This window comes from Bidens hawaiensis, unplaced genomic scaffold (assembly GCF_021521415.1).
Source record: "Bidens hawaiensis isolate Kalapana, Puna unplaced genomic scaffold, B.hawaiensis_p1.1 tig00005588_1, whole genome shotgun sequence".
Taxonomy (NCBI): domain Eukaryota; kingdom Viridiplantae; phylum Streptophyta; class Magnoliopsida; order Asterales; family Asteraceae; genus Bidens; species Bidens hawaiensis.
The window spans coordinates 1,265,197-1,284,756 of record NW_027491362.1 but is presented as its reverse complement, the minus strand read 5'-3'; the positions used below and the strand labels follow the sequence as shown (position 1 = coordinate 1,284,756).

At 44.1% G+C, this 19,560-nt stretch overlaps 1 protein-coding gene across 1 annotated transcript; it reads right to left on the bottom strand.

The window, feature by feature from the left end:
* Positions 1-16,650: 16,650 nt before the first annotated feature.
* On the bottom strand, positions 16,651-17,577 carry LOC143630223 (uncharacterized). Its single transcript, XM_077099292.1, has one exon. The coding sequence runs from the start codon at positions 17,575-17,577 to the stop codon at positions 16,651-16,653; it is 927 nt and encodes a 308-aa protein (XP_076955407.1).
* Between the last annotated feature and the right edge of the window lie 1,983 nt (positions 17,578-19,560).

Here is a 19,560-nt window from a genome sequence, read left to right as displayed (position 1 = left end):
CATTTGATAACAAAATGTGCCATCGGGCGTCCGAAATGCGGTTTTGTCCTGATCGTCAACGGCCATGTGGATTTGATGGTACCCCTTATATGCATCAAGGAAGCATTTAAGGCGAAACGGTGCTAACGAATCTACCTTAAGGTCAATTTCGGGTAACGGATAACAATCTTTGGGGCATGCTTTGTTTAAGTCTTTGAAATCTATGCACATGCGCCATTGTTTGTTAGATTTCGGTACCATGACGGGATTTGCAACACATGTTTGATATCTGCTAACGCGTACGATGCCCGCGTCAAGGAGTTCCTTGACTTGGGTTCTACACGCGTTAGCTTGTTCCGCCCCCATTACTCTGCGCTTTTGTACGACTGGCGTAAAAGCCGGGTCACACTTGAGCTTATGCTCTGCCTTACTTCGAGGTACACCAGTCATGTCAGCTGGTGTCCACGCGAAGATGTTAGCGTTTTTCTGTAGTAAGCGTTTGAGTAAGGTGCGCGTAGGATCAGTGATTGTTGGGCCAATGGTAACAGCCTGGTCAGGGTATTTGCCATTGAAGGCCCATTCTTCTGGTTCGGTGATGGTTGGTTTAGCCATCTTTGGTTTGGGTTCAGATGAGACAGATGCGATGCATACCTGGGGAATACCGGTGATCATCGCTACACCCTCAGCTGTTGGCCATCCCATCATGCCATGGACTGAAGATACCACGGCATTGAATCTTTGCCATCCCGTCTCTCCCGAAGAGAATGTCGTACGTGTGGTGTGGCTTCCTCATTACGAAAAAGTCCACGTCTTCTGTGCGGGAGTGTTTCCCGTCTGTGAGAATGACGGGGAAAGATAGGATACCCAGAGGGGTGTTTGTGCTGCCGTCGAACCCTTCCATCGAGGCGTAGACCGTTTCCAGGCATTCCTTGTCTTCGTCGTCTAGCTTGTCGAAGAACTGTCTGTACATAACCGTTGACGAGGCGCCGTTGTCAGCAAGAGTGCGGGAAGTGATGTAGTGCCCCAGCTGGCTTTTGATGACGATAGGGCCTTCTTTGCTGGGTCCTCCTGGCACTCGCGGGAAGCGCACCTCAGCTTCCTTCCACGCGCATGGTTCTGTCGTTCGTCTTTTTCTTCCTCTGACGTTACTATGAACCATGTGGATGCTGATGTCAACGGGCTTTCGTCCGTTTGCCTTTGTATCGGTTATCATTCCTCCCTCCATTCTTGATTGATGCCACAAGGTGTGTAAGTCTTCCATCCTTGATGAATGTTTCAACAATATCCTTCAAGGATGTACACTCCTCAGTGGTGTGACCCTTTGTCCCGTGGAAGTCACAGGATTTGCTCTGATCCGCGTTATGTCGCTGCCGGATCATTGGAGCTTTTGGCCATGGGAGTTTTTCGGAGGCAAATATCTCCGTGACGCTTTTGGTGAGTGGCGTCCACCGGGGTTTTCGGCTTGATGGGTGCGTGTTATCCCTTCCGCCTACTAGAGGGCGAGAACTGGATGAGGTGTCAAAGTTTACCCTTGACTGCCAAATACCTAGCTTCCTCTTTTTGTTGTGCCGGGCGGTCCGGACATTGTTTTCTCTAGTCCTCTGCGTGTAGAGGTTTGTGCTCTGGGGAAGATCTTTATCCAGTTGTTTTCCGTTTCCGCGAAACGTTTAGCTGCTGTCATGATGGCATCCCATGTGGATGGCATGCCGTCTTTACCCGTCAACGTGCGGATAAGCTCTGGGTATTCGGTGCCCTGGATGAAAGCGGCGCGAACAAGATCTTCGCTTATGGTGCCCAGACTCAGCTTCTTCGAGTTGAAGCGAGTGATGAAGTCTAGTAAAGATTCATCCTCCTCTCTAACGCAGTTGAGAATCGTCCACTGCTCTTCAGTATATTTCCTCTGTTGACTGAAGTGCTGGCTGAACTTGTGTTGGAAATCCGCCCAATCATAGATGTGGTGGACCGGTAAACGATCAAACCACGCCCTGGCCGCTCCAACCAGCGTCATCTGGAACATATAACACCACGTGGGTTCCGTCCAGTTGCTGACGGTTGCCCCAATCATCGTCCAAGTATTCGCACTCATTGCTCATGTTGAGCTGTTGTCGAGTGCTTCCGAATTCGTCAGCCTGTTGGAGTGAACGTAAGCGTTCATCAAACTCAGCTTGGAATTCCTTCTGACGTGCTTCCGCCCACGCTTTAACTTGATCAAGTGTTTGGCGGGGGAGCCTCGTCTGTTGTCTCTCCAACTGGGTATCGGTGAATCCCAGTGAAGGATTTACTGCACTTGCCCCGGCTTGGGTAACCGGGGTAGTGTTCGTAAAAATTGTGTATTCGCCGGTGTTCCCCCCAGTAGCTGGGGTTGTGGTTACCGGAGTTTCTTGGTCACTCGCTGGCCTTGGCACCGGAGTAACCTTAACCATCTTTCCAGAGGTTTTGAAAAAAAGTGAAGAATTAGTTCTAGCTTCTATGTTATTTTAATTAGATATTAATATTTCCCATGCCTCGCGAGCTAATTCTTTACTGCTAATATTTTCATGCTAATCAAACTCTTAATCAACATTAAATGTCAATATATTTTGCTGTGTCGTGCGTGTCAATTTATTAATATTAATCTGTTTTATATAATAAAAATTATAGATATTTTTTGGTTTTAAGTTGCATAGTTGTTTTCGTATAAAAATATATTACGTTTAATCTCTAATTAACATGTTCGTGAACTTTCTCTTTAAAAATTATTCAAATATAAAAAAATGTATGCTAAAACTGCTTAAATTAAGTATGATTATACGTGAATAACAGTAATAATTATTTTATTTTGTTAAACTATATATTATCAACAGTGACGGATCCAGGATTTTTTTTCACAGGGGTCGGAAGTTCGGGCAGTCAAGTATCACATATACATTCAGTGGCGGCCCCAGGAATATGTTATATATATATATGTGTGTGTGTGTGTGTTTTTACGTGTGTATAATACATTCTTAAATTACATCCATCTTGACAAACCAAGGCAACGGGGCCCCAATCCGAAGCGCAAAAACATACCGATTTACATATACGATTAAATACAAATAAGTATAAAAAAACATAATCTAAACATCTCCAACAATCACTTTTTTGTGTGTGTTTTTAGCAAAGTATAATTTAGAACTCCACTTGTGTATGTGTTTGTGTATAATAAAAATGTTTATATTTATAAAAGCACCCCTTTATTAAAAATGAAACCACCAAATAAAGATACTTCACATTTAAAAGTATAGTAACACAATAACAAATATATAAAAAAAAGAAAAAGAAAAAATGTAGACAAGTTACAGTCAAGTGTCAACTACCATTATTAATATTCAAAGTGTAAGTGTTTATTTGAATATCATCTAAGTTGAAGGGGTAAATGTGTTGGTACACTTATTTTCATTTCAATTATATAAATTAAACAATGAAGAGAGAGAGAGAAGCCGTACATCTTCTTCTACATGTTCATTGTGTTGCTACCGCCGTTATTATTGCCGGATTTTTTTTCTTCATCTCGTTTTTTCTTCTTCTTCTCCTTTTCTTAGAATTTCATAGGGGTCGATGTTGAAATTTGACAGGGGTTGGTCTAAATTTTACCGTGTATATAACACTAAAAATAAAAATTTCACAGGGGACGGCCGACCCCTGTGGCTAAGCCATAGATCCGCCTCTGATTATCAGTGTGCTGGTGGTCGTGAGGTATTGCGGCGATGGTCTTCTGGTTGCAGTGGTGGTCGCCTTGTGTTTAACCTTTAACCCTAGTTGGTCTTTGCGTTGTGTTTAACTTTAACCCTAGTTGGTCTTTGCGTTGTGTTTAACTTTAACCCTAGTTGGTCTTTGCGTTGTGTTTAACTTTAACCCTAGTTGGTCTTTGCGTTGTGTTTAACTTTAACCCTAGTTGGTCTTTGCGTTGTGTTTAACTTTAACCCTAGTTAGTCTGAAACATTTCCGTCGGTAATTAATCACGTCAAAAATTTGTCATAGAATCCCTCGAATTTTCGACAGTAATATTAATGATCTGATCTTGGAAGCCCATCGGTAATTATCGATGAATTTATGAAGGATTTGCCAATTGATTGCTCTAATTTGGGATTTTCCATTTATTTGCTCTGAACTACATTTTCAAAACCTCACTAAATCTTGGTTTTATGTAAGAAGCGGAGCTTTTTAAATTCCAATACCACAATTGGTTACCAATGAGCCTTATCATGTGTTATTTGATTGGTCTTGTTACACAACTTATATTACACTAACATATCATTTTGAGTATTAACATGTACCTTTGGATTTGTTTTGATATACATTTATAGTTTACACAGCCATGCCAAATTCGAATAATTTTAAATATTAATTACAAATCTTACGATAAATATCAATACATTTTCTAAATATGAAAAATTACAGTGATATTATGCCATAAGATTACATCTTATAAATAAATAACATTATATTTTCAAAGCTCACATTAATTAATGTAGGGTTTTATGTAAGAAACATATTTTAATCTCATTAACGGCGTAACTCATGCCCCAATTGCTAGGATGGGGCAACATTTACAAATAAAAAACATGTATATTGTGCATGTGGGAGAACATACAAACATAGGAAAACAATTCCCGGTACCGGCTTGCCTATTTGGTATAAATTTAGTAAAAGACGCATCAATGACGAAATGTTTTAATTACGAAACCACATATTCCAACAAAATGCTAATTAAGATATACACTATTTAATAACTCCTTCCACGAACCACACCCAAACAATGCTCGACTATATTCGAAATACCTGGAGCTACAACTTTTAGAAACGTCAAATAACTGATGGTTATACATGAAGTCGTTAGTCAATTTTACATATACAGAATATGAAACTGATGGATTTTCAATCGAAACCCGTCAGTAAATGGCTCCACATCAACATTCGTCTGAAAAGTCTGGTTTGGAATCTTATTGAAAATCCAAACCTCTATAATTACCAGCGAAAGAGTGAGGTATTACATGCATAATCTTGGGCCCAAAACGACAATAATCTAAAAAGAATAGGGGGGGTGTTATTGGAAATCCAATCCCATATCACCGATATATTACTAAGGAAATCTTCGTCGGTGATGCTCTCCCACTAAACTAACAATTTTTTGAATCAAATGCTATTTTAAAAAAAAGTTTTAATTTATTTTTGGGAAGTTCGTCGGGAATAATCAATAGAACACACGTGTCGGTAACTTGTCGTCGATAATATACATTTCTTAACGACCAATTCATATCACTGAGTAGCTACACTGACTCACCCGATTATCTCTATCACCCTCATAAAGAAACACACTTATAGGTGAGAAAACCCCATTTGTTTAGCCGGTTATAATGTTTGTTTTTAAAACCTGTTTGTGTTTACATCTAAGAGGACATATCCTTCATGATTTTAATAGAAGAGATCAATATAAAAAAATCTATAAATATTTAATATATTTCATGTCACTTTATTATAATTAAGTACATGTCTTGACTTCTTATGAAGTATATAGTTGTCACCATGTAAAAAAAACTTAAAGGGGACAACTGAAGAAACACGGTTTTGTTCTCTGGGTATGGGTCCTGGATCCAATGAATAAACAGGGTACGATACGGTTAACCGCCAAACGATATGAACCCAATTGCCTAAAGTCCAATGACGAACACCTGCAAAACAGACACCATGAGCTCGTTACGGGAAGGACAAGAGGGGGGGTCTTCCCGTAATCACCCTCCGGCGTGAGAATAAGTACTGTTCTGTAGAAGATAAGCACTTAAGTAAATTGAGAGAGTACAGTGGGAGTGAATGAATACCTTACGATGATCGAGAGGGTACTTATAGCCGAAGAGTGTGGGAAGGTAATTGAGCCAGCTGTCCTATAAGAAGGTGCCTGCATAACCGTCTGGACACGTATCTGTATGTGATAGGTTCATCTTATACATTGCATGTGCATGTATAACAACCTGGACACGTGTTACTTTATCATTGGTTAACGGGAGAATATTGGCCATTTGCACGGTTATAACGACCTTGCCAGATGTCACTGGTTAATTGGCCGAGATATCACGTATTGTTCAAGAAAGCATTTTGGCAAGTCTTCAAGAAGATAATCGGTTATTGACAGCTGTCCCAGAGCATTTACCTCGTGGTTATTCACGCGGAAGGATATTCCTTCTTGCGGATAACCTTTGAGGGTGCTATGATGCTTCCGCATGTGCTTTGAGTGTGTTTCTTCCCCTAATGATTATGCGGATGATTTATATGTCCCGCGGGTGCCTTATGAGGGACTTCTGATTGACCCGCGGGTAGTCCTTAAGGGTATTTGGGTCTTTTTGGCACCCTACCTCTACAAGTCCCCCCCAGTCCAGTGTTTCTTCCATATGAAGTATTTTGTGCGGGTGAAATTCTGGACTTAATGCGTATTTGGAGGTTTTTGACTTTGCGAGTTGGTGAGAAATATCTTTTGTTGTTGTGGATAATCATAAAAAGGACAAGTTGACCACTCGCAGGCGCGTGTGCAGGTGACAGGACGTTTATGACGGTTGTAACTGTACCCGACTGTACACTTTTTCTCTTTTTCGAATTTCCCGCGTGACGTGGCGATTTATTACTGGATGGTTATTTCTCTCTCTACTGCTCAATTCTCATCGCATTAATTACGGTGGGTATAAATAGGGAGAGTTAACTTCTTTTTGAAGTTTATCGCCTTTGAATCTTATATGTGAACTTGCTTTCTTTCTTCTAATCTTCTGATTTTCTTTTGAACCAATTCGAATATTGTTACCAAGTATTTGCAATGGCATCTGCTCAATCTGAAGTCGACGAGATAGAGGTCTGTTGGGACCTAGAAGAATATCAAAAGCTTGTTGCGACCTATGGTATTCCATCGGAATGGGAGCCAGAATTCCTTCCTGCTGGTTCCATAGCCAGCTTTCCACCTCCTGGAAAGATGGTGTTATATGCTGACTACTTCGTTCATGGGAATTTCCGTCTTCCCGTCACGAAGTTCTTTCAACGAGTGGTTAAGGCATTTGGGATTCACGTATCCCAACTTCATCCTCGTGCCGTTATGCGAATTAGGCATTTCGAGTTCGTGTGTATGGCATACGGCTTGGTCCCTTGGTTAGATCGGTTCGCTGTATTTTACAAGATGGCGAATCGAAGCGAATGGTATACTTGCCATAGCTTGCCAGATAGAACTATCGGCAATGTTATTGAGGAAACTTCCAAGGATTGGAAGAAAAAATTCTTCTGGATCTCCGAGGACGTGATACCGGAGGCCATGGTTCGCCGTTCTACAAACGACGCTCTTATTAATATCACGCCGGCTGTGCATGAGAAGCGTGACTGGTTTCGGACACTTATTACCCCTCCTACACCAGTGCGAGCCCTTCCGGAAGAAGCCCTTGTATGGGCGGGTATGAGTCATTTGTGGCCTTCTCCTTTTATGGAGCCTGTTTTTGTTGAGCTAGATGGCCGTGAGTTTTTATTACTTTGTTTTTCTTTCTTGTTTCTGAGTTTTTATTATCTGACGCTTGCGTTTTGCTTATAGGTTTTGGGTCGATGTTGCACGCCTTAGACGATGGCAAGGGTTGTGTTGGTAAAACTGTTTGTGATGTCAAGAACGAGCCTATCCTTGAAAGGACTGCTGAACACTTCCTTTTCCCAATCAAGCTACGCGTCGCCAGTTGTTTCAGAAGCTATTTTTGAAACAGGTGCGTACATTTTAAATCCTCCGCCTCTTAATGTGCTTTCCTCCGACGGGACAATCGTCATTCTGAGTGACGATTCCGCCATCCTTGAGGAGGAAAGCTCAGATGATGCTTCTGAAGTTTCATCTGTATCTCACTTGTTGGCAGAGCTTTACCGGAAGAGGTCCTTCCATGTATCCCAGGCGAGTGATGCAGGTACTAGTACTGCAGATGCTGGAAAGGAGCCAAAAACGAAGAAACGCCGGACTCATCGTCCGCAGAAACCACTACTGCCTAGCCTTTCAGAACGACTGGGGACAGTGACCGGTACGTTCGTATATGTTAGTCTTTTGTTGTACAGGAAAATGAGGTCTGACTTTGATTGTGCTATGCAGATCCGTCCATTGTTAAGGGCCACACATTTGGTAAGCTGCCAACGCTGAAACCAAATGTTGAATAGCCTCTGTCGCCTCCTCCGGAGAAAGAGGCAGAGAAGCCTAGTACCCCTCCTGTTGGAACGACTGTGGAGGGGTCTAGCGTTCAACCGGCGACTACTGGGCCATTTTTTCACGGTGGGGATGTTGCTAGTTTTCAACATGACAATCCTGAAGTTACCGTGAGGGCTTCAGGGTTAATGAATCTCCCCTCCGATTCGCCTTTTATGTCAGGTGAGGAAGGAGAATTCCATTTTGGACCGTCTGCCCATGAGATTGGGGGAGGTTCTTCGCAGAATGTTCCCCCGCCGACTTCCTCCTCCCCTATCTGTCTCGGGACCTCAAGTTCTCAATTTTTTGGGAATGTACAATTAGGAGGAGACTATGATTTGTTTGTCCCGCCTTAGGACATTGTCAATGGGTCGCGAGTTACGGACCCAAAAATTTGTTTGAGTTTTGTCGAACACTACATGCCACCTGTTGAAATAGCACATCAGAAGACCCGCTCCCGCCAAGAACTTCATACTAATTTGGTTGTTTCCTTGACGAACAGCTTGGCTTGTAGTCAAGAAATCTTGCGGGAGTGGCGGACAATGGGCGGAAAGCTTGGTGCGGCTTCTGAGGTCGTGAAGGTTGCGGAAAGAGAGGCTGAGGAGCAGCGGAAGGCAGCAGTTTCGGCGAAATGGAAGCAAGTCGACGCTGAGGCTGCACTCAAGCTAGAGAAAGACCGGAGCGCTGCTTCTGCTAAGAGTTGGAAAGAGGCCTGTGAAAGGTCTAATGCCACTCTTGAAGCTTCTCGAGCCGAAACTCAAAGAAAGAAAGATGAATTGGCGCGGGCACAGGACGAAGTGTCACAACAAAATGCCCGGATTCAAGAGCTCGAGGAAGCTTTGAAATTGCAAGGAGAGCAAGCTGAGCTTAAAGATAAAACGACTGTTGAGATGCAGTCCGCTTATGACTCCCTTTTGCAATCCCAAACTGAAGCGGACGCCCGCTCCTCCACCGAATTAGGAGAACTTCGTGGCAGGGCGGAGCGTGCTGAGCGGGAGAGGCAATACTTCTTCAACCGCGGTCTTGACTCAGTAAGTTTCTCTGAAATACTACTTAACTCCCGCATTTTTATTTTTATGGTGTTGACGAACTTCGTTTATAGGTCATCCGTCATGTCAAGAGAAGCACAGAGCTTACTGATTGTTTTGTAAACTTGACGACTGCTTCTGAAGGCTTTGGCCGGGTGAAAGGTTTTGACGAAGGATTGGCATTCGCCCAATCCGGACAACCTATTGAAAGTCAACCGCTCTATGGCCTCGACGCGAAGCAGGAGTTGGACATGCGGGTGAAAGAGTATGATGACCTGACTTTCCCGCTGCAACACATGCTTCCGGAATTTGCTTCGTCCGCGGACGGCATGAAGCAGCTGCGGGTATACATCGATGATGAATCTGATGATGATGAGTTCGATGATGATGACAAATCTGATTGTGACAAGGCGGAATAAGTGGCTCATACTGTTAACCCTTAGGTATATGTGTAGGCGCTAGAATTTAAACTTGTAATTTCTTTTCATGTTTTTGTAATCACTGTTTTTGGATATTAATGAAAAGAATTTCATGCGCACATTATCTCTTGTGGAGTGTTTTTCTTTGAATTTTGAATTTGTGCAAGTTGGGTAGATAATACTGATGACGTGGCGGAGAGAAGTTTTTAGACGGTGGCTGACAGGACGTGTAAAACGCCTGTTTTGACAGCCTGTAAGCACTTTCTCGAATCTCCCGCCTGACGTGTCAGTCATCCTGTGGCCCGGACTTTCTTCTTTCTTCTGTTAGTCTGACAGTCGCATTAATTGCGATGGGTATAAATAGGCCTTGAAGTCTTCAATCCATTCTTACATATTTTCTCTCTTACTCATATCAAAGAACTTCTTCTTTCTTATATCCATTTCACATATTTTCCATAAAATGGCTGCCCAGAAGAAAAATCCTCCCTCTATTACTGAATTCGGGTGTGATATCAAAGAGAAAGACTTCGAGGGCGTTAAGAACGTGTATGGCTTCCCTCCGGAATAAGAAGCCGAACGTCCGTCAAGAGGGGCTATTGCAACGGAGCCCCCGGCGAAGAAAATTGCCGTCTACATGGACCATTTTACCACAGGTAACTTTCGATTGCCTGTGACGAAGTTCGTTCGATCTATAATGAGGGCCTACGGGCTCCATCTGTTCCAGATTCACCCGTTTGGGATGTTGAGGATTCGTCATTTCGAGTTTTGTTGTCAATCTCACAACTATGACCCATCCGTTAATATGTTTGCCGTTTTCTACAAGATGACATACCGTGAAGGGTGGTATAGTTTCGCTACCACCGGTAAAGGTTCTGTTGGCTTTGAGTGGCTCTAGAGCCTTCACGGGTGGAAGTCCAAATTCTTTTGGATTCTTGAGGACACCATTCCCTTTGTCATGACCCGACGGAAGACGGAGGATACGGCCTCTGAGATTCCGGCTATTGAATATGAGGGTCATAAATGGTTTGACACTTTGACCAAGACGCCGACGCCCATGCGCCCTATTCATGAAGGGGCGATGGTTTATGCGAGGATGAGTCGGTTGTGGCCGTTTCCTGCTTTGGAACCCTACTATGAGAACACTGCCGGAGGTAAGTTGATACTTGTACCTATCGGAGATTTTTCGTTCTGTTATTTAAACTTTTCTACTGATTGCAGGTGAAGGTATAGTTTTGTCCACTTTGTTGGACAATGTGGGGGGCCTGATGGTGCGCCGCCCCATTGCCCAACATGACGTGCCTTTTTTAGAGCGCACGCGGGACAACTTCCTGTTTTCCACCACCCTCACCCCGGAGCCCATTGTCTCTGAGGCAATGTATGCACAAGGTGAGGCATTTGTCAAGAAGTGCGAAGGTATTTCCCAACCCCGCCCTGTAACCGCCGTTACTTCAAGCGGAGTGATCGTACTTTTGTCATCTAGCGAAGAGTCGTCACTCTGTGAAGGAGGGTTATCACTTAGTGCTACTAATCCTTCTCCCTCTTCTGTAGGTTTGACTCGCAAGCCATATTTGAAGACCACCACCGACCCAACAACTGGTGAGGAAGGTGGTCCTCAGACCTTTGAGGGCGAACCTCAGGTAACGGAGGTGGAGGGATCTAAAGCTGCCGGTAAGCGAAAAGCGCATCCTGCCGGCGCCGCGCCTCCTAAAAAGAAGAAGAAGGGAAAGAAAACCGAGGTTCTGGACCTAGGTGCCCGCCTTCGAGAACTTGCTGCCCGTGATGTTTCCAAGGGTAAGCTTTAAACCTTTATGATAGGTCTTCCATTTATTTCTTCTTGGTAACTTAAAGATTTTCATTGTTTGGAATACCCCAGGTTTGAAGGATTCTGTTGCTACTAAACCCATACTCCACCGACCTCACCGATCAATTTGGCACACTCTTCTCCTATTAGGGAGAAAGAGGCTGGTGGGGTTGATCAATTCCACGCATCTCCACCCCACGATGAGCACGATTTCCAAAAACAGGGTAGGGTTAATGTGTTTAGACGTACCGGGCAAACTTCCTCTTCTCAAGTAGGTGAAGACACTACTCCGCATCATCCCCGATGGACGTTACGGCGGAACTCGTTGTTGAATGATGCGGACGTTTGCCAGGAATATCTCGACGAGAGTCTTCCTCCTGCAAAGAAGGAACGACAACGTCGCCGCGTCCGCAAAGATCTGTTAGACTCCAACTCTTATCACGTGGCGAACGCTGTGTCTACCAACCAGGAACTTCGCCGGGATTGGTTAGCTATGAATGATGAGTTGGAGGAAACTGAGCGGAACTTGCTTGATGCCAAGAAGGAGGCTCTCAAGGCATTAACTGATGCTCGAGACAGTCATCGAGCAATGGAAGTGGCGAAGGTCGAACATCTTGCTGCTGAGGAAGCTAGGGTTGTTATCCAAAAACAGCAGGTTGACCAAGCTGAGCTGATAAAGACCATTCAGGCTGACTCCGCAGCTAAAGACAAGCGCTTGTCTGCTCTTAATGCTAAGAGTCGGGACCAAGCGCTGGAGTGTGCTAAGCATAAGATGGATCTCCTCTGCGGACAAGAAGTGGCTTATATCAACAGCGATTCCCAAGGTACTAAGTCTGTTTAGCTTAATCCGTTTAGATGTGTATGAGCTTACACCTGTTTGTTGTGCTTAATAGGTTATTACTGATGTTCGAAATAGTGATGACCTTGGGAACTGTGTCACAATACTTCTCCGTGCTTCCGAACAAGCAGGCCGGCAAATGAGTTTTGAAGAAGGCTATAATTTTGCTTCCGAAGGGAAAGTGCCAGAGGAGTATGTTTTGGCTGGTGTGGATACCGCCTCCATCCTTATCGAGAAAACCAAGTATTATGACACTCTGAAATTCTCCCTCTCCGATAATATATCGGAGCTTGCGGACAAAGAAGATGCTATAGATCAATTGAAGAATTTGTTGAACCTTGATGAGGAAGAAGCGAAAGCTGATGACACCACGGAAGAAGATGCTACCCCATAGGTGTATAGGTCCTTATTGTAAATACTCTTTCTGCTTGTAATCTCATTTGACTATCCGATAAGAAGTCTTGTTTTCTTCCGGTGCACTTTGTTTTATGTACCATAATATAAGTGTCTATCCGGGACTTCGTTTGTGTAAATAAAAGATTACAACTTATCAAAATAGTGCATAACTATCATAAGTTTCTTTATAACTAGGCATAAGCCGTCAAAGGAAATTACACAATTACTGAACTATGTGGGCGCGCAGGCCGAAAATAAAATACAACTAGGAGCACTACATGTAACATTTTCTTAATTGTGCTGCATTCCACGTCCTAGGAATCTCAGTCCCATTTAATTTCTCCAACTTGTAGGCACCTTTGGATAGCACTTGCTTGATTTTATAAGGTCCTTCCCAAGTTGGGGCTAACTTGTCCGGATGCCTCGTTGTTGTGGAAGACAAAGTCTCACGCATAGAATTCGCATACTTGGACCCGCGAGTTGTAGTATTTTTGAAGTTGTCTTTTGTAATTGTGATCGCGAATCGATGCTAATTCTCGTCTTTCCTCGAGCAAATCGAGATTCATCCGGAGTTCACGGTCGTTATCGTTGATTAACAGGACCCTCGTGGATGGGATCCCGATTTCTGTCGGAATCATGGTTTTAGTGCCATAGGTTAAGGCTAAACGGCGTTTCTGAATTACTAGAGTTTTTCTGGGTGCAGAAGGCCCAAAGTACATGGGGTAACTCCTCAACCCAACCAGTCCATTTAGTACCCAACTTCGCCTTAATTCCTTCCTTGATAGTTCGGTTGGTCCTTTCAACTTGACCATTTGCTTGCGGGTGAGCTACAGATGTGAAAACTTGGGTTACCTGAAGTTCTCTTAACCATTCTTGTAGTCCGCTATCGGAAAATTGGGTCCCATTGTCACTTACCAACTGTTGCGGGAGGCCAAACTGGCAAATGATGAATTCCCACAGGAATTTCTTAACATTTGATGCCATTATTGAGGCGACTGGTTTGGCTTCTACCCACTAGGTGAAGTAATCAATGGCCACTATTAGGAACTTGACTCGTCTCGGGGCTTCTGGGAAAGGTCCCATAATATCAATAGCCCATTTTTGGAACGGCCAGGCAGAAGTGACCGGGATCAGTTCATTTTTAGGACGCAAGGTATTGGGGGCATGTCGTTGGCAAGAATCGCACTTTCTGATTTCTTGTACAACGTCCAAATGCATGTCGGGCCAATAGTATCCCGCGTTCATAATTTTCGCAACTGTCATTCTTGGCCCCGCGTGTAGTCCGCAGATACCCTCGTGAATTTCTCGAATTAGGCAATTTGCATCCTCTGCGTCTACACATCGTAACAGCGGGCCGAGGAATGATCTCCGGTACAAAATGCCATCAGTCATCTGGTAGTTTAAAGCTTTGTGCTTGATCTTCCGAGCCTCAGCTTTTCCTGCTGGGAGTGCTCCGGAATATAAGTAAGCTTTGATGGGTGTCATCCAGGACTCGACACCAGTCTGGATTACCAGGACTTGATTTTGTTGAACGGATGGATGGTCCAAGACTTCTACCCTAATATCTTTGGCAAAATGCTCAAAGTTCGTTGAAGCTAGCTTACTAAGGGCGTCTGCCGATTTATTTTCACTCCTCTTTATGTGAATAATATTGAAAGACGTGAACTGGCAAATCAGGAATCTCGCTTGGGACAAATAAGAAGCCATAACATCGTTCTTAGCTTCATACGTTCCAGTTATTTGTCCCGCGATTAGCATGGAATCCACCCAAGCTTCTAAATGTTTTACCCCAAGCTTGTTCGCTATCCGCTGGCCTGCGAGGAAGGCTTTGTATTCCGCCTCATTATTGGTACTTTTGAAGTCCAACTTGATGGCGTATGTAAATTCATGCCCCTCGGGGTTGACCTGAAGCCTGCGCCCGATCCTTCACTGCTTGAAGCTTCGTCCGTAAAACATGACCAAACTTGTCCTTGTTCCGGAGGTGTGTTGGGGTTGTTGTTCGATCAAACATTCTTGTTCTTTGTGTTGCGGAACTTCTATGACAAAGTCCGCCATCACTTGTCCCTTGATTGCCGGTCTTGGTTTATACTCGATTGAGTATTCACCTAACTCGATGGCCCACTTTGCTAGCCGACCGGACAATTCAGGCTTACTCAACACGTTCTTGAGTTTGTACCTGGTTAACACATTTATGGGGTGACCCTGGAAATATCTGCGGATTCGTCTGGCTGCATAGATCAGCCCCAATACCAGCTTTTCCAACATTGGATATCTTGTTTATGGGTCTGATAATGTTCTACTGACATAATAAATTGGAGTTTGGACATTTTTCCTATCTGTCAATAGAACAGCCCCCACCGCAATGTCGGATGCCGACAAATATAGTGTTAATGGTTCACCCGCGTGTGGAGCGGTTAACGTGGGTAATTCCATTAAACACTTCTTGACTTCTTGGAACGCTTGCTCGGCTTCCGGGGTCCATCTGAACTGTGCCTTTTTGAGGCAATTTCTCAGAGTTGAAATGAACGGATAAGATTTAGCAGCATGGTTTGCCATAAACCTATTTAATGCTACTAGTCTCCCGTTAAGTGTTTGGACTTCTTTGAGGGATGCGGGGGATGGCATGCGGGCTACTGCTTGTATCTTATCTGGATTAGCCTTGAAACCCGTGCCTGTAACGATTACCCCGAGGAACTTTCCTTCCTCCATTCCGAAGGAACACTTTGCTGGATTGAGTTTCATGTTGATACTTCTCAGTGTTTCGAAAGTTTTCTCTATGTCCCTCAGCATTTGATCTTCTTCGATGCTTTTGATCACTAAATCGTCCATGTAAACTTCGAGGTTTCGACTTATCTGACCTTTGAAGGCTTGATCCATCAGCCTTTGATACGTGGCCCCCGCGTTTTTTAACCTGAAAGGCATCATTTTGTAGCAGAATGTGCCCTGGTCGGTGCGGAACGCTGTCTTGTCCTCATCACCAGCCGCCATATGAATCTGGTGATACCCTTTGTAGGCATCAAGGAAGCACTTGAATTTGAATGGGGCCATCGCATCTACCTTTAAGTCAATTTCCGGAAGTGGGTAACAATCTTTCGGACATGCCTTGTTTAGATCTTTGTAATCTATACACATCCTCCATGTTCTATTACTTTTTGGGACCATCACCGGGTTAGCCACCCATGTTTGGTACTTGATTTCTCCGATGATTCCGGCGTGAAGAAGGTCTTGCACTTACTCGTTCATGGCTTTTGTCTGTTCGGGGCCCATTTTTCGCTTCTTTTGCACAATTGGGGTGATTAACGGATTCACCTTCAATTTGTGCTCTGAAATGTTCCGCGGGACACCTGTCATGTCCGCGGGTTACCATGCGAAAATGTCGATATTCTTTGTCAATAATTGTTTCTAGAAAAATTCGGACGATTTCGGAGATAGCCGGACCAATTACTATGGTTTGGTCGGGAAATTTCTTGTTGAGGATCTACTTCTCCGGTTCAGTCCTCTGGTTTTGTTTGGAAACTTTGCTCGGCCTTGAACTTTCAGCTGTGTAACAATGTCGGTTAACATGGATTATTGCTACGCCAGTGCGGGTCGGGACCCCTACTGCTCCGTGAGCTGTGGACGGATGTGCATTGAAGTCACCAATTGCCTCCCGTCCGAGGATAATATCATGTTTGGACCTTGCCGGTAAAACTAAGAATTCAACCTCCTCGGTTCGTGAGTGAACTCCGTCACTAAGTGTAACCAGGAAAGTAATGACACCCCGCGGGTTCATTATTTCCCCACCAAATCCAGAAACGGGTGCGTGAGTAGGTCGCAATCGTTCTTTATCCTCTTCTTCAAGTTGTTCAAAGCACTGTTCATACATAATGTCGGACGTACTACCGGTGTCGAAGAACACATATTGTGACCGGTAGTGTCCGAACAAGGCAGTAATTATCAAAGGGTTTTTGTTACATGGTCCTCCTTTGATACGAGGAAAAATGACTGGCTCATTTTCCACTCTTCATCCTCAAATTATTTTCTCTTCCGTTGGTCTGCTGGCCTCCGTGAATCATATGAACGTTCAGATCTTTTATTTGCCTTTTGGCTGGGCCCTGGTTGTCCTTTGCGGGAGGCTTACCAGCCACTGGTCTTACATTCTTGATCAAATGGTTTAACTTTCCGTTTTTTACCGCTGCCTCTATTTCATTTCTTAAGGCCACACATTCGTTTGTGTTGTGCCCTATGTCATCATGGTACGTACAACGTTTGTTACCGTCAAGGAATGATTTCCTCGGTAATGGTTGAGGCTTGCGGAAAGTCAGATTCTCTGTCGTGAGGATTTCTGATGGAGATTTTGACAACTGAGTCCAACTGTTATTGGAAGAACGTGCGGAAAAGTTACGTTTATTCTTGCTTCTAATCAATGATCTCGCATCAAATTGCTTTGGTGCTTCTGTACTTGGTTGCAGTCTAGACCAAATTGGCCCCTTGGCCTGTCTATTTGGTCTTGGGGTTTGGAATTCGACTCTTGGCACTTGTTTTTGACTGCCGGATCCCAAGGTTTTCTCAGTTCTTGGGAATAGCTTGGTTGACGTCATTATTTCGTCCCAAGATTTGGGCATACCTTCTCTTCCGGTTAGAGTACGAATCAGGGCGTCACTATTTACATTCTTTCGAAATGCTCCTCTCAGCATGTCTTCACTGACTCCGCCAATATTAAGGCTCTCATTATTGAAACGGGTAATGAAATCCTCAATGGATTCATTATTTCGCCTTACTACATCAAGTATTTCAGACGGGTCACGAGTGTGTTTCTTTTGTTGACTAAAGTGTTGGGAAAACTTTGCTACGAAGTCTTTCCAACTCTTAATGTGTCCGCAAGGCAATTTTTCAAACCTTTCTCGCGCAGCTCCAGTAAATGTCAATGCAAACATATGGCCCCAATATGGAAGAGTCCAACCACTAACTCCTCCGACCGCTTCGAACCTCAGCAAGTGATCACTGGGGGTCCGTCATCCCGTTATATGTCCCAACGGATGTTGGTATTTTTGCGTTTATCGGGAACGGAGCTGTCGCGATGGCCGGAATGAACTTGGATTTTTCTGCGAATGACTCCGGACGATATGTTTTGGAGAAGTCGTGTTCCGCATTGCTGTAATACTCTGCATGGCGAATAGTCGATCGCGGGTAACTAGCCTCTCCAAATGGAAGAAAGCGGCTGTCTCCGCTGTAATAACTACCTCCCGGATGATATGTCGAGTCGTGTCCGTCTATTTCTTCTTCGTAAGACAGTACTCGCATATTTATGCGGGGACGAGGATGTAACATCGGGATTTCCTTCTGGTATTGCTCTTCTGGGTGACTGTACTAAATATGACTTCCTCTTATCGGAGGAGAAATAGATCTCCTAGGAGGATCATCATAACTTAGGGTACGGGCGTGAAGTTGTTCATTCCGTACCCTTCGTCCATATTCAGCGGCCAGACTCTCTTGTTGGATACGGAACCACTCATCCGGAGACAAGTTTTCCTCAGATTTGTGGCTTGTTGTATGAGTTTTCCTTAGGGCTGAGTCACCTGAAGTTTCTTCGAGGTCCAATTCTAGGTGAGTCCGGCGACTTTCTCTCATAATTCGCCCAAGATCTCCCAAATTGGAACCTCTCTGAGCTTTAATCCCTCCCAGATCGTTGGGCGGGGTACCAGCTGGTGTTACTACGTTTTTTGTACCCACTGGAGCAGCGTCTGCCAGTGGGGTAAGATGCCTTCGAGTTGATGAACCACCCAAAGTGAAACCTCCGGGTGTCTCAACATCATCTTGCTCATCGGGAGTAAGATTCTGAGCGAACAATGACGTTGCTCTCTCACGTGTTTCTAGGTTGGTAACACGTGGGGTTTGTTATGAGGTTCCCGTCGGCCCTTTAGGAATTTGATTCATATCGTAACTTCGAAAACAAAAATTGCTGTTCTAACAAAAAACACGGATGGCGCCAATGAAGAAACACGGTTCCGTTCCCCGGGTATGGGTCCTGGATCCAATGAATCAACAGGTTAGGATACGGTTAACTACCAAACGATATGAACCCAATTGCCTAAAGTCCAATGACGAACACCTGCAAAACAGACACCGTGAGCTCATTACGGGAAGGACAGGGGGGGGAGGGGTCTTCACGTAACCACCCGCCGGCGTGAGAATAAGTACTGTTCTGTATAAGATAAGCACTTAAGTAAATTGAGAGAGTACAGTGGGAGTGAATGAATACCTTACGATGATCGAGAGGGTATTTATAGCCGAAGGGTGTGGGAAGGTAATTGGGCCAGCTGTACAATAAGAAGGTGCCTGCATAACCGTTTGGACACGTGTCTGTATGTGATAGGTTAATCTTATACGTTGCATGTGCATGTACAACAACCTGGACATGTGTTACTTTATCATTGGTTAACGGGAGAATATTGGTCATGTGCACGGTTATAACGACCTTGCCAGATGTCACTGGTTAATTGGCCGAGATATCACGTATTGTTCAAGAAAGCATTTTGGCAAGTCTTCTAGAAGATAATCGGTTATTGACAGCTGTCCCGGAGCATTTACCTCGTGGTTATTCACACGGAAGGATATTCCTTCTTGCGGATAACCTTTGAGGGTGCTATGATGCTTCCGCATGTGCTTTGAGGGTGTTTCTTCCTCTAATGATTATGCGGATGATTTATATGTCCCGCGGGTGCCTTATGAGGGACTTCTGATTGACTCGCGGGTAGTCCTTAAGGGTATTTTGGTCTTTTTGGCACCCTACCTCTATATAATTATTTAATATATTTCATGTCACTTTATTATAATTAAGTACATATGTCTTGACTTCTTATGAAGTATATAGTTGCCACCATGTAATAAAAAAACTCAAAGGGGACAACCAACATTAA